Source organism: Cucurbita moschata, unplaced genomic scaffold (genome assembly GCF_002738365.1).
Source record: "Cucurbita moschata cultivar Rifu unplaced genomic scaffold, Cmos_1.0 Cmo_Scf00002, whole genome shotgun sequence".
NCBI classification, from domain to species: domain Eukaryota; kingdom Viridiplantae; phylum Streptophyta; class Magnoliopsida; order Cucurbitales; family Cucurbitaceae; genus Cucurbita; species Cucurbita moschata.
In genome coordinates this window covers 5,305,113-5,319,159 of record NW_019268518.1, presented here as the reverse complement: position 1 = coordinate 5,319,159, position 14,047 = coordinate 5,305,113, and the positions used below count along the sequence as shown (strand labels likewise).

Genomic DNA, 14,047 nt, shown 5'->3' with positions numbered 1-14,047 from the left:
AAAAAAAAAAAAAAAAAAAAAAAAAAAAAAAAAAAAAAAAAAAAAAAAAGCTGATATTTTTGGATGGATGGTGTCCACAAAGTTGAGCAATAAAATATAGATCTATGCTAGGTTGGAAGCTGGTCTCAAATTTTCTAAGGGTGCAACATATTCTAACTAAGCTATTCTCAACTTTTTTTTTGGTTATTTGCCCTTGAATTGATATTAAAGAAGAAGAAAATCCAAAAAGGTAGTTTAAATGAACAAGCCTGAATCTCTGCCATACGTTTTGGACACTTGCTTAATAGCTTTTCATTGGATTACTAAGAATCTTTTCCAGATAAATGGGAATCACTAAAGTTTTCGAATGTATGTGGACAATCAGAATTAACTGTGCTGTCTTTTTTCAGTTGTATATGGAGTCTGTTCAAGATTTGCTGGCTCCTGAAAAGGTTAACATCCCTATTAATGAAGATCCCAAAACTGGAGAAGTATCAGCGCCTGGTGCTACTGTCGTCAAGATTCAAGATATAGATCACTTTTTACAATTACTAGAGATTAGTGAGTCTAATCGCCATGCAGCCAATACAAAACTGAATACAGAAAGTTCACGAAGTCATGCAATCCTCATGGTTGGTATTCAGTAGGACGTTATTGAATATCAATGGTTTTAAATTTGTAAATAATATATACTATTTATTAATTCGCGTTTATAGGTTTATGTACGAAGGGCTGCCAGCAAAAAAAATGAAGATATGGCTACTACCCAAGGGCACGACCATACAGTTGATTTTCTGGGTGGTAATGGCATACCCATGATTCGGAAAAGCAAGTTGCTTGTAGTGGATCTAGCAGGATCAGAAAGAATAAATAAATCTGGTTTGTTATCTTTTTACGGCCACTATCAACCCTTGCTTTTTTTTTTTTTTAATTTTTTTTTTGTTATTTTAGGAAATTATCCTTCACGTGGCAAAACATTCGCATGAACAACTACTTTAACTTCCCCTTGTGCTTTATGTTGTAGGAAGTGAAGGTCATTTACTTGAAGAGGCAAAGTTTATTAATCTTTCTCTCACGTCCCTCGGAAAATGTATCAATGCATTGGCGGAAAACAACACTCATATACCCACCAGAGATTCTAAGCTTACAAGACTTCTTCGTGATTCATTTGGAGGTTTGGCTCTGGAAATCTAACTCTGATTTTCCCATGACCAGTTCTAATAAGAATATATACTTCCAATATTAAGCATCGTGCTCTCTAATCGTATCTTTTATTGTTTCACGTTGTTTTTCTGAAGAAAAAAAAAAAGAATAATGGAGAGATTGCAGAAGAAAAGCAAAAGAAAGCCTAGTAAGGTAGTCTGACTTGAAGAGAAAGCAAAGAAAAACAAGAAACAACCAAAACAGATTCTAACAAAAGACCAAGGCAGAAAGAAACAGCAGAATAAATAAGATAAAACCCATGAAGCTATAAGAATGCCCCCAATTATTACAAATAGCTTGAAAAGAGAATCCTGAAAATGATTTAGACAAGGAGTACCAACGAAAATATTTAATCTTGATAATTTCCAAACGATCCAACCATGAAGAGAATTTTTCTTAAAAAATTCTCTAGCTTTTGAAGCATTAGTCCACAATAATTTCACGTTGTTAAAATCTCCTGTATTTAAACTCCTATATTACATTGAGAAGTAGATCAGGTGATTGAGCAGTATATGTTGGTATATTTCCTTGACTATTTTATATTTTATGTTTTTAAGGAAGAATTATTAGGTTGACTCTATGTTCTGCCAATTGCTGATTATTTATAAACAGGTGCCTTGTGAAAACTGAAACCTTCTTTATTTATGTTATGTTCTCGGACATTATCTTAATTTGCTCATGAACTAATGACAGTTTTATATATTAGGTTCTGCTAGAACTTCTCTCATCATAACTATTGGACCTTCCTCAAGATACCATGCAGAAACTGCTAGCACAATTATGTTTGGACAACGTGTGAGTTGGATATGTTATTTCTATTTCATCCCCATGCTATAATCATCCGCGTTTTCAAAACCTTTCATAAGAAGTAATACTACGGTGCTTGTTCCCTCTCTCTATTGATTTGGACGACATAAGCTGCATTTCTTTATTTTTCTTTTTCTACATGATAAAATTAAGATTAAATTATAATTTTAATTTCTAAAATTTAGGCCTTTGTCTATTTGATACTTGAACTTTAAAAAAGGTTTCATAAGTCTATGAACTTTTAATTTTATGCCCAATAGGCCTTTGAACTTTAAAAAGTATCTAATAGACCCTTACACTTTCAATTTTGTGTCCAATCAATCTCCAAATTTTCAATTTTGTGATTTTTAAAATTTCAATTATGTTAGAGAACTTTTGGACAAAAAAATTTACAGGATAGATTTATTATACATTTTTAAAGTTTAGAGATTTATTAGACATAAAGTTGAAAGTAGATATAAGCCAGAAAGTTCAGGACTAGATTTGTAATTTAACAAAGAATTTGTGGTGCCAAATTCTGAATGTGTAGTATATAATGAAAACTGTGAACAATTATATTCTGTCAACAATTCGATATGGTGTATAATAAACGAGGTGAAAAAACGGCCGTTACTTAATATTGAAGCAAGATTCTGTTGTTATAATCTCTCCTGCAATAAATAATGCTGGAGTGTCATTTTAATTGATTTCATATGACATCAACTTTTTTTTGTAAAAGCAGATGACAATTTCATTAATGAAGTTAGAAAGTGAGTAGGAATTGATTCTAGAAAAGAACATCAAAAGCAGCCACCTGAAGCGTCTTTGTACAATTGGGTTCTTAGAATCTTCAATTTTTAGGGAATTTCAGTTGGCATGTCTTACCTAGGCGTTCATTTCTAAATGATTCTAGTGTTTTACCTCATCCTAATCATGAATCAGAATATTTTGCTTCGTTTGTATGTTAGGACATCAACAGGCTGCTATTTTGTTCTTTTATCAGGCAATGAAGATTGTGAACATGATAAAACTTAAAGAAGAATTTGACTATGAAAGTTTATGCCGAAAGCTTGAAAATCAAGCAGACAATCTCACTGCAGAAGTTGATAGGCAGCAAAAATTGAGAGAAAATGAGAAATATAAACTGGAGAAAGAGCTGAGACTTTGTCAAGCCTCCTTTGCTGAAGTGAAAAATAGTTTAATTACAAGGTGTGAGGTAGCCATCTCTGCTCTTGAATACTTTTCCTAAGCAACTTTTTTCTACTAGTATTTCATCTACAATATCACTTTAGAATACTTTGATATTTCAAGGGACTTCACTAGTTCGTCCGTTGAGAATGTTGTTCTGATGATGTTTATTTCAGTTTCTAGAAAAGGAGAATACTCAAATGGAAAAGGAGATGGCAGATTTATTAATCGAATTGAACCGTCAAAGAGATCACAATGACTTGATGCATGATAAAGTTAGTCATCTGGAAATGAGTTTAGAACACAGTAAGGTATTATCAATCCCAATAAAGAATATACAACTTCTTTTCGAACATGTTCGTTCTGAAACCATTTTATTTATGTATAATGACTTGTAATGCTACATTGTATTATTGAACATATTCTGTTAGCTTAGCGACAAGGATGGTCTCTGGGCTTACTTGAAACATGATTGCTTATAATAGTCTTACGGTTGTGACTTTGATCCAAGTTTCTCATAATCCCTTTGGTCACAATTTTTGAACTGGCCAACTTTTCCTCCAAAGAAAAAAGAGAAAAAAAAGAAAAAAGAAAAAAAGAAAGAACAAAGAAAAAAGAAAAAGAAGAGATGAAATAAAACAGAGAAGAGAATTACATAAAATAAAGAATCCTACATATAGTTCTCAATATTAATTTATATAATAACTAGCTCAATATCCAACTATTGTCTCAAACCCTTAATACTGGAAATGATGGCTTTTAGGAGACGTTATTTTCTTTTCACCAAAGAGGACATGAGAATAATGGTCTCTTTTTTATGTCCTGGCAGCAACATCAGCTTGAAAACTACACGTATCAGAAAGTTTTGGCTGATACCACTCAAATGTATGAAAAGAATATAGCAGACTTGAAGAAACAGCTGGAAGTTGAGCATGCTCGCTTTGTAAGTGCCAAGGAAGAGTTCGAAGTTATGAAGAAGATCTTATGTGATCACAAAAAGTTGATTCAGGTAAGAAAATTTATCGGCTAGTTTGTGGTGGCAGACTTTCCTTTTCTTTACTGTCTTTAGCTATATCATCATCGTTGCTATTTCACCATCTAGGATATTGAATAATGTCATATTATCCTGAATTCGGAATGGGTGCCAAATACTACAGCTAGTTTTTTATGTTGTAGCTTTTGGTCGCAAGGTTTTTTGGTTGCAAGTTTAGGCATTTTTGTGATTGTGTTTTGATCAATTTGTTCGAGACTTATTTCTTTTTGGTTTTCTTCGAGTATTTAGAAATGTTTTTGAAATCCTATTTTTCAATTGAGAATGGAAAATATGTTGCCTCAACTAGTTATGATGTCTTTTTTTATTTAAAAAAGAGTTGTCATGTACATGGAGTTATTTGACTGCTTGCAGTTGCTTTACTACATTTATTCTTGATTGTGGTCTTCTTTACTCCTCTCTCCTTTCTCCCTTTATTGAGACTGTAGTTGGTTTCAGTGATTGAACTTTTAAAGGGTTGATTTAAAAGGTTGGTTTTTGCCATTTTTAATTCATTGGTACTAGTGCCCAGTAGATTTCTTATTCTTCTTATCTGTGAATAGCAACATGAAACAGATAATTCAGCGTATAAGATGGCGCTTGCGGAAACCACTCAGAGATATGAGAAGAAAATGGCAGAGTTGACAAAACAATTAGAGGATAAGAATGCCCATTTTGAAGCTATAGAAGAACAGCTACGCTTGGCAAAGAGTTGCCCTAGTGATAATCAAAATTCTATACAGGTTAACTTTTGTGTAAGATATATTTGAAAGTTAGCAAACTATATTATTTGACCTTTAGTTAGCATCAGTACAAGTTTAAAAAGAATTTCAACTCCACCTCTTTCTCCCTCTGATGAATTGACATCTCATATAAAACATGATTTTTAATCTGTAACTAGCACAAGAACGAACATCCTGCTTCATTTGCATGTCATCAATCCAATTTAAAGTGACCTGCTCATCATCTTACGGCGTGTAATGATAGTTGGAAACCTTCATTGGGAGAAAGTAGTGCCAAAGACCAATTCGGTTGCGGCCTCTTTTACCATTCTGCATTACTTGGTTTTGGATGAGCCTAAATATATTAGGTTTTATTTTATTTTCAATTGTTACTAGTCAGAGCCTAGGCGAAATGATATAATTGATATCAAATTCTTCTTGCCTTTATTATTATCCTACTCACTTATTTTGTTGGATTTATGAGCAGAAAGAGATCGAAGAACTGAAGGAAAAGTTAAAACCATGTCAATCGCATGAAAATACTCTCACTGAATTTCAATCCTTGAAATCGGAGCATAAACATCTAGCAGAAGAGAAGGTATACTATCATTTTGTTTGTTGCAAATTGGTCTCTTTTCATTTCTTCAATGAAGAGTCTCATTTCTTGTAAAAGAAAAAAGATAATTTGTAGCAAATTATTGCTAATGGACGATGAGTTTAAAAATCCACGTTCTTGTAGGAGAAACTGAAGGAAGAACTTTATATCACGAGGCAAAAACTTCTATTTGAAGAGAAGCAGAGAAAGACTATTGAAAATGAATTGGTTCAAATACAACGGACTGTACCCGTGAGTGGGAATGATTTTGAGGTAAATTTTGTCATACACTTCCCCTTTATCTCAATCGTTCTAGCCTTTTGTGTTCCTCTGTTCTGATTCAATGATCGCAGGATCAGAAATCGTATATGAGGGATAATATACATAGACAACCCTCCAGCTTGGGAACTCCCATGGGTTTTCACGAGACGGGTCAATTGAAAGAGACTAATTCTAGTCAACGTGAAACAATTGCAAAAATATGTGAAGAAGGTAAGATGATTGTTAGTAGAGGCTTGAATTTGGATTAAAAAAAAAAAAATGCTATGAACTTGTACAAGATTCAGAGATCTTTTTCTTTTAGTCTGAATTGAATTTGTAAACCGTCCTAATGAATGATCATTGGCTTTCAATATCCAGTTGGTCTTCAAAAGATTTTACAATTGTTGACTTCCGAAGACACTGATGTCCAAGTCCATGCTGTGAAGGTGGTCGCCAATCTTGCTGCTGAAGGTGTACATCTCCCCGTAATTTCTGTATTATTGATTCTGTCCATATGGTTGTCAAAATTTCTTTTCTAGGGAATGTTTTTATCCCTCAATGGGTGGTCTTTTCGCTCTCTTTGCTAATGCACTGAAAGTTGAGGATCTATGGATTATAACCTGATAAATCTTCATGAATTTCAGAATCGAATCAGGAAAAAATCGTAGATGAAGGTGGTTTGGATGCTTTGCTTATGCTACTGCAGTCATCAAAAAATCTGACAATTTTCAGAGTGGCGTCTGGAGCTATCGCCAATTTAGCAATGAATGGTAATCCGATGTCTTGTTCAGTGTAATGCTGTTTCTGGCTTGGCCAAAGTTTAATGACGTTTGAGTTTTGCGAATAGAAAAGTTTATCTGCTACATAGGCTTTGAATTATGTGAGATGCGCAGGATGCTTATCTGATTTATACGTCACAAATTCTTTACATCCATTTATCACACAGCAGGCGATGTCCTTTCCAGGATATTGCAAATTTATATACCGTTCATTCCAATTCATTTGCTGCATATTCCGTTGATTTTATAGCTTCCATTATTTTTTAATATTACTATCTTCTTTTGATTAATGTCAACTGGAAGGATTTTTTGTAATCCCGTTGGCTTCCTTTTAATCCCCTTTGTGACCTGACAGAAGACTTATAGAAGTGTTCAGTCCTTTGTTCTTTTCTTTCAAGTAAACAAATTTATCGCCGACTTAATGACATTCCTATTTATCTTCATACATCAATGTAGCCATTTGCTATTGTATTATTTAAACCAAGTCATTCATGTATGTATCTAACACTTTTCAACTTTTGGCGTTGGGGACTTTACTCAGAGAGGAATCAAGGCGTAATAATGAGCAAAGGGGGCGCCCAGTTGCTGGCAAGAACAGCATCCAGAACAGATGATCCCCAAACTCTTCGCATGGTTGCTGGTGCCCTTGCTAATTTATGTGGAAATGGTAAGTTTGAGGTGACAATGCTCCACGCTGTCCAACTTTTAGAATGGAAAGTCATATTTGGAAATGTTTTGAAGTCTGAATTTAATTATCTTGTTTTATTTCGACAGATATATCATCATATAACTAAAAAAAAATGGCCTATGCATGGGCTGTCATGATGATATACTATAGTCCACTTTTCTTCCGTGAAGTTTTTATCTTAAATTTTCTCTGAACAGAAAAGTTGCACAAGATGCTAAAGGATGATGGAGGTATTAGGGCTCTTCTGGAAATGGCTACATCCGGAAATAGTGATGTTATTGCACAAGTTGCAAGGGGAATGGCAAATTTTGCGAAGTGTGAATCGAGGGCAATTGTTCAAGGTTTACTATATGTTTTTGCCGACGTTATTTGTATCGTACAGAAACTACATCTGCCTTCACAAATGTAACAACTTTCCCTTCCTGCAGGACGCAAGAAAGGCCGTTCTCTGCTAATGGAGGATGGTGCTCTTCCATGGTTACTCAACAATTCTCATACTAATTCTGCATCAGCTCGACGCCATATTGAGCTTGCCCTGTGTCATCTAGCCCAAAATGGTAAGCATTGTTAAGGCTTGATGGTAGTTAAAAACTCGCATTTTTAGATTCATAATCACTGAAGTTATGCTATTGGTCAGTCTGGCCGTTTAACACTATGGCCAAAGGGATCTACTACTGATCCATCCTAGTTTGATATATCCCTACAAAATAGTGTTGCAGCTATCAAACAGGAAGCAAGTCCATAGAGTTCGTCTTAGAATTACTTTCCATAAATATCATGCTGACCTTGTACTCTCATCAACTTTTGATGAGCACACTTTAGTTTAACAACAGATCTTTCATGCATGTCGTTCTTTCTATTGGATCTTAACTTTATTACGGCACTTGTTTTGAAAATTGATTGAATTCAAACACTTGATCTGTGCTTAACTTACTGAAATCCACTATGAACTTTAAACTCTTATGCAACGATGTAGTTCTTACAAATACCTTTCTCAGCCTTTTGGCCAAGATCAAGTGTAGTATATGTTCTTATAATGGAGTTTTTACAATCTTTCCATAACTAACGAACTGTGCGTACAGTGGACAATGCAGCTGATTTTGTAGCCTGTGGAGGGGTGAAAGAGTTGTTGGAGCGAATATCACGAGAATCTTTTAGAGAGGATATCCGCAACTTGGCGAGGAAGATGCTGAGGCTAAACTCCACATTTCAAGCTTAGGTAATGCATGGTAGCAAGATGTACAGCTTTGAGAACTTGCAATCTGTTTCGAAACATCATAAATTCTTGCTTGTACCTCGAGCAATGATCCCGAGTTTTAGCAGGGCATCACATATTTCTGCAAGGATGAAGTACGATAGAACAATTTAATAATCTTTAGTCCCTTTAAAAGGTGTATATCGTTGTTTTATCCTAAACTTTCAATTTCATCCAATTACACCTTAAACTTATCATAAGCACTTAAATGTAACTGTTACGTTCAAGTACCATAGTTTTGAACTTTAATGAAACAGTTTAGAAGCTGAACTTGATGTTAAAAAATTGGTTTAAAATATATCTACTTGGGTATTGTAAATTAATATTTTCAAACATTTTTTAGTGTTGAATAATTGAATCAACTTTCAAAAATTAAATCGGAGTAGAAGTTTGAAGATAATTCACAAAAGAAATTCTCTGCCATCCATTTTGCCTATGCTTTCAGTCATGATTTGTGTTAAATTTAATACTAAAATTTAAAGCTTTTCCATTGGAAAGGTTATCAACTGGAGCTGCTCAAGAACAGAATCCAAAAGAAAGACTAGTTTTCTTGCATCAGAATAAGAAGAAAAAAAATTAATATAATTTTATATAAGATGTTTCAAAATCACATGTACATAAAAAAATATAATAATTCTCACCAACCTGAATTGAAGCTACCGAAGTGCATTGAAAAAATGGTAAAATGGATCAAAATTGATTCTACATAAGAAATGAGAACACCACCACAAATGAAGTGATGAAATTTACTGCATATCATGAAATCATGGGATAGCAACCTCCATTGAAGGGGGAAGAATCATCAAGGTTGCATTCACTTCAACCTCCAATATGCTTGACATTTTGAACGTATGATATGGGCAAAGGCCATCAAAAGCATTTACGAAGTTAAGCGTTGGACACACAATTGGCTGAAAGATTAACGGGATAAGATCTCGTATATGCGATCTTGTGCATCGGGCGGAATCTCCCTTCCTGGAACATGGACCTTGAGAAGATTGATATACCTGTCAAAAAGAACATACATTGATATTGATTAGGATTAACAGTTTCAGAAGAACAGCCTAATAAAGAAGAATGTGGACTGTTAACACACTCTGATAGTGTAAACAAGTGCTCATGCTCCATGATAAAGGCAAGCAACGCCTGCAGGAAAAAGTGTTTGTCATGGCCTAAAGAACATTATTAAAAGCTAAAACAATAGATTTTTATAGCTAACTTTAACAATTTACCTCAAATGGCATGTTCAATAGTTCATAATAAGTACGCACGCGATTTAATCGCTGTTGTACTAGGTCACTATTAACTGAAGGAATTGCTCCTAATGCCTGTAAATTATAAAACAAGATGTGTAATTGTAAGCCTGTCACATAAGTTCTACCCATGGCTTCGAGATGAGCCGATTATAACCCAAATAGAGATCGTTTTTCAATTGAAGGCACCAATGCAAGTGCCTAACTCGCCATTTATAACCAAAGGTTGCACAAAATCCTCATACTTTGGTTCATTTTAAAGAAAAGTTAACTGGGAAATTTTCGAGTAGAAACGAAACTTATCAATTAGAGACGCTATATAGTTAAAAGACATTGCAATTTTTCAGCTTATTTAGCTGTGATTAATGCAATGTCGTGTTGATTGAGATTAGATGTCCCATCTTTTCCTAAGTGTGTCAAACCATTGCCAAACATGAATTAGAGTGTCATTGCACTCCAAACATAAAAAATTTCGGGCTATTTCACTCATTCCAGAATAGAGGCAATGTATTTGATGTACCTGTTCTAGTGCAATTGAATTCCGACTTATCTGCTGAACGCCAAAAAGATTGATAGATTTCATGTCAGCAACCGCCTAAACATACATTCTTATCAGTGAGATGGACCGAGGAAATTCAAATAAAAGCTAAGATCAATGAAGTTAGCTTAATGAGAACTCCAAAAGAATCTGAAGGTATGAAAACACAATGAAAATATGAACCTTAATAAATGAATTTGCTGCCATACTACTGATTCCACCAAATATGTAATTTCGCTTCAGTCCTGAAATAAAAGGTGCCATTTCCTCGTCTCTACGAGTTATCTATAGGTAAAGAAAATATGTGAGATTTTTTTTACATGAGTAGATCCCCCTAGTGAAGATACTTTCAGAACATGGTATAAATTTTTTAACACAAAAAATAAAACTAGATAGCAAGGAACAAATGTGCCAAAATATATTATGGATTTTCTCTTCATATATTCAACAGCAGAGATTTGTTTGACATTCTAAGGCTAAAATTCTAAAAGTTAATTCTGGCAGCATGGGCATCCTGAAAAAATAAAGCAGTCTCATTGGTTTGTAAAAAAAATCCCTTTGATTTGTGAACTTTTTGGTATCCAGGAATCAATATAAGGTTCCAGCAAAATGAACATGGCAAAGCTCCAAGGGGATTTCTCCTATCATACGAAATGGCTACAAAAAATAAAATTACATACCCATAAATCTAAATAACATCACCTACTTATCTTCAGGTATTCCAAACATAAAAAAAATGAAGGGGAAAAAAAAGATGATGTATCACATCTGTTTTAATGATCACAACAGGAAGAGAATTCAGGTTTTCCCTCGCATTCTCACCCTCAATAAATACAGTATATATTTGTGAATTTGGGGTTAAGGGAGTATTAGTGAATATATAATCCAACACTTTGCTCAAAAGTTCATTTTTTGAAATTATCCCCGTTGAATTAAGAAGGTTCTAGAATCTGCTACTGTCAATTACAGAAAGTGGTCATTATTGTCATCATATACAGCTACGCCGAAGGGCGAGAGCATCAAGAAGAAAAGATATTCTGTTAAACGAGCCAAGCGTTTAATCAGTATTGACCAAAGAGCTTCAGTAATTTTTCTAATGAAATTACATAATCAGTTCAATTTGAACTGACATTTACTTATCCTATCCTATAAAGAATCATCTTGCACTAGGAAATCAATATGATTATTACTTAGGCCATAATCAAGTGAACTTACCTGCGCAGTGAGGGAGATAATGAAGCCATCTGGCTCTTCTGCATCTTGGTTCTCCATATATTCCCTAGTCGTCATTTCCTGTTTCAATACTACTATTAGAAATTTGTTTGCATACCTATCAAGAAAGCTCCACAATCATCGGCAATTCACAAATTTCCAACCTGTAAATGGAACAGCGTCTCAAGTTGCATCTCAATACGCAAGACCTTGAGACAGTCAATAGATAATTTTCTATGCTCCTCCGCAAATGATGCCAGATCCCGAGTAAATGCACTGTCTGTTCGGGTATGATGAGGCCTGCTATTAGCTTCTGCCTGATACGAAGGTTTTAAAGTTGTTTGTTCTAACCTGTATGCAGACAAAAAATGTCCATTTCAGATACTGCATATGGTTATGAAATTCTATTTAAAAAAACCACAAAAAATATTTCAACCTAAAAATGTGGAGCCACATTTCAAGTAGGAAACTTCCATCAAATTACCATTTTTTATATGAAACACACTAATCTGGTTAAAATAGAAATTAAAGAATTGTATAATCCCATACAAAAAGTAACGAAAGCCTCAAAACTCCAAACTCTTTAACATGTTTATCTGTAATCTTGAACAATAAGTAATAGACAATTAACACTTTTCAAGAGAGATAACACTCAAGCATACATTGTGTCACAAGCCTACTTAGCCGAGCACAATGGCCTAGCAAAACTTATTGGTGAGACCCTCTTAGACAGCCTTACGCACCTATATGGTTTGTAATGTAGAATAGTGAGGAATAACCACTCATCTCAACTCTCCTCACCTCTTCCTTTAGGACACGGTTCATAACTAGTCCCTCACAAGGTTCTCACAACCCTTGTGGCATGAAAGTACACCGAGTAAAACATCCCATCACCACATAAGCAAAGCCAATTGGAAAACTCTTTCCCAATCTTTCTATAACTCATACAAAGAGATAATGTTCAAAGAAGGTCGTTCCCTCTGTGGCAGGCCCTAAGGTATCCAACTTAGGATTCTCATAAAAAGAACCTCCGGATAACAAGGCCATTTATGGCCCCTGTCTATTATTTAAGCCTCCCTCTGATTTCACCCCAACATCCCCATCGAAGACCTCCGTCAAGACACGCTTGATCAAATTCACTTGAGGTACTTGACTCTCCCCCAGGGTTATCTCACTCTCTCCAGAGGGTCTTTGCTGAAGGAGACTTGGCCATGATTCACTTAAATAAGTCACTGGAACATAAAATAAGTTAAAAATAAAGGTGTTGGACCGTAAAAGATATTAAACAAAATTGGGCAAATGTTACACGGCTTCTAGATAACTTTAAAATCAAAAATCCTACATTCATTGTCGCAGATGTTGCAGATCTCTAAGAATATTATAACTCTGAGGATGGGTTGTTTCTTGCGAAGGGGAGGTTTTAAGTAGGTTAGCCTTTTGTATTAAAATAATTTATTCTATTCATTTATTAATAGGGCACTTGCTAGCTAGAAATCTTAGACGTCTTCGAACAGCATTGCAAAGTGGGTGTTGGAACTTCAGCACCATTGACGAAGATTTTTTTAGAACTTAAATCTTACAAATTTCATCCCTAAGAATCCAATGCTTTACATTCTTTCGCTCATTATCCCAAATCAATACCAGAACTTTAATGTTCTGTATTTCTACTTTCTTAAAGGTATCACTCAAGAAATAAATTATACCAAGCAAAAAATTGAAATTGAAATGTGTAATCGAAGGTTCTCCTAAAAACCCCTGATGCGTAAGTACCAATGATTATGTTAACCTCAGAGATTGCAACAAAACAAGCATAGACGATAAAGTATACAAGTCACTCAGGTCTGTGAAATCTGACACTCAATTTAAGTCTACCAAGAAAAGAAAAACCGAAACAAGAAAAAAGAAAATCAAATCAAATGAAGGAACTTACTCGTCGATAGAGTCAGCAACAAATTCCAATGAGTCGCTAAGTGACGCTAGCAAAATTAGTTTGTGATCATCACGTATTAGATACTCCTAAATGAGAATAGTAAATCAAAGATGTAAGTTTCATGCTAATTTTATGTTGTCTCTAGAAGGGAAAGTAGCAGGCTATATCAACTTCAAATTTCAAAGGCTGAACCCAAATGTACTTAGTTGTGATAACGAGCATATTATATCCAAACCTGCTTAATTGAGGGTAAGTTCAATAATAAATTGCAGAGCTCTAATTCGATCTCGAAAGTTTCAGCATCAGAAGAATTATTTTCCAGGTTTGACTGGCTACCAACATTTGATAAACAAGCACTAGCTGGATCAATTCGCAGTAATTTCTCAATATCGTGTCTCCCAATAAGCATATAACTCTGTTTTTCAAGAACTGCCTGGAATTATAACAACAATTCTTGAGTGATACAAGATGATTTGAAAAAACAAGCATGGTACAGTGTAATTGTAGTATCAATTCAACAGGGATTTCTATTTTAACCAGATTAGTGCGGTTAAAATAGAAAAATAGAACCAGACTTAGGCCAAAATCCTCAAGCGGAAGGAAACAGGGGGGGGGGGGGGAAGAAAGG

At 34.6% G+C, this 14,047-nt stretch overlaps 2 protein-coding genes and 1 pseudogene across 9 annotated transcripts in view; 2 read left to right on the top strand and 1 right to left on the bottom strand.

Annotated features, from left to right (window-relative positions):
- Window positions 1–8,716, top strand: part of LOC111431359 (kinesin-like protein KIN-UC) — a 12,002-nt gene extending 3,286 nt beyond the window's left edge. For both annotated transcript variants that reach the window (XM_023067982.1, XM_023067990.1), the window contains exons 5-21: window positions 390–611; window positions 696–858; window positions 1,004–1,153; window positions 1,889–1,977; window positions 2,972–3,184; window positions 3,333–3,467; window positions 3,986–4,165; window positions 4,750–4,929; window positions 5,396–5,506; window positions 5,648–5,776; window positions 5,857–5,995; window positions 6,143–6,235; window positions 6,409–6,534; window positions 7,085–7,210; window positions 7,429–7,572; window positions 7,660–7,788; window positions 8,314–8,716. In XM_023067982.1, coding sequence (XP_022923750.1) covers window positions 390–611; window positions 696–858; window positions 1,004–1,153; window positions 1,889–1,977; window positions 2,972–3,184; window positions 3,333–3,467; window positions 3,986–4,165; window positions 4,750–4,929; window positions 5,396–5,506; window positions 5,648–5,776; window positions 5,857–5,995; window positions 6,143–6,235; window positions 6,409–6,534; window positions 7,085–7,210; window positions 7,429–7,572; window positions 7,660–7,788; window positions 8,314–8,450 — 2,466 coding nt within the window. In that variant the 3' untranslated portion in view covers window positions 8,451–8,716. The remainder of the gene's footprint in view (window positions 1–389; window positions 612–695; window positions 859–1,003; window positions 1,154–1,888; window positions 1,978–2,971; window positions 3,185–3,332; window positions 3,468–3,985; window positions 4,166–4,749; window positions 4,930–5,395; window positions 5,507–5,647; window positions 5,777–5,856; window positions 5,996–6,142; window positions 6,236–6,408; window positions 6,535–7,084; window positions 7,211–7,428; window positions 7,573–7,659; window positions 7,789–8,313) is intronic.
- The window catches only part of LOC111431324 (exocyst complex component SEC8-like), a 38,522-nt gene continuing 30,000 nt past the window's right edge, over window positions 5,526–14,047 (bottom strand). For 6 of the 7 annotated variants that reach the window (XM_023067924.1, XM_023067937.1, XM_023067946.1 and 3 more), the window contains 9 exons: window positions 13,655–13,852; window positions 13,420–13,505; window positions 11,654–11,840; window positions 11,493–11,570; window positions 10,461–10,562; window positions 10,260–10,334; window positions 9,719–9,814; window positions 9,583–9,632; window positions 9,328–9,493 (listed from right to left, as the gene is read on the bottom strand). In XM_023067924.1, coding sequence (XP_022923692.1) covers window positions 9,406–9,493; window positions 9,583–9,632; window positions 9,719–9,814; window positions 10,260–10,334; window positions 10,461–10,562; window positions 11,493–11,570; window positions 11,654–11,840; window positions 13,420–13,505; window positions 13,655–13,852 — 960 coding nt within the window. In that variant the 3' untranslated portion in view covers window positions 9,328–9,405. Of the gene's footprint in view, window positions 5,539–9,327; window positions 9,494–9,582; window positions 9,633–9,718; window positions 9,815–10,259; window positions 10,335–10,460; window positions 10,563–11,492; window positions 11,571–11,653; window positions 11,841–13,419; window positions 13,506–13,654; window positions 13,853–14,047 lie in introns of those variants that run through there. The other variant, XR_002708485.1, reaches the window with a different exon arrangement.
- LOC111431413 lies at window positions 8,217–8,298 on the top strand (annotated as a pseudogene).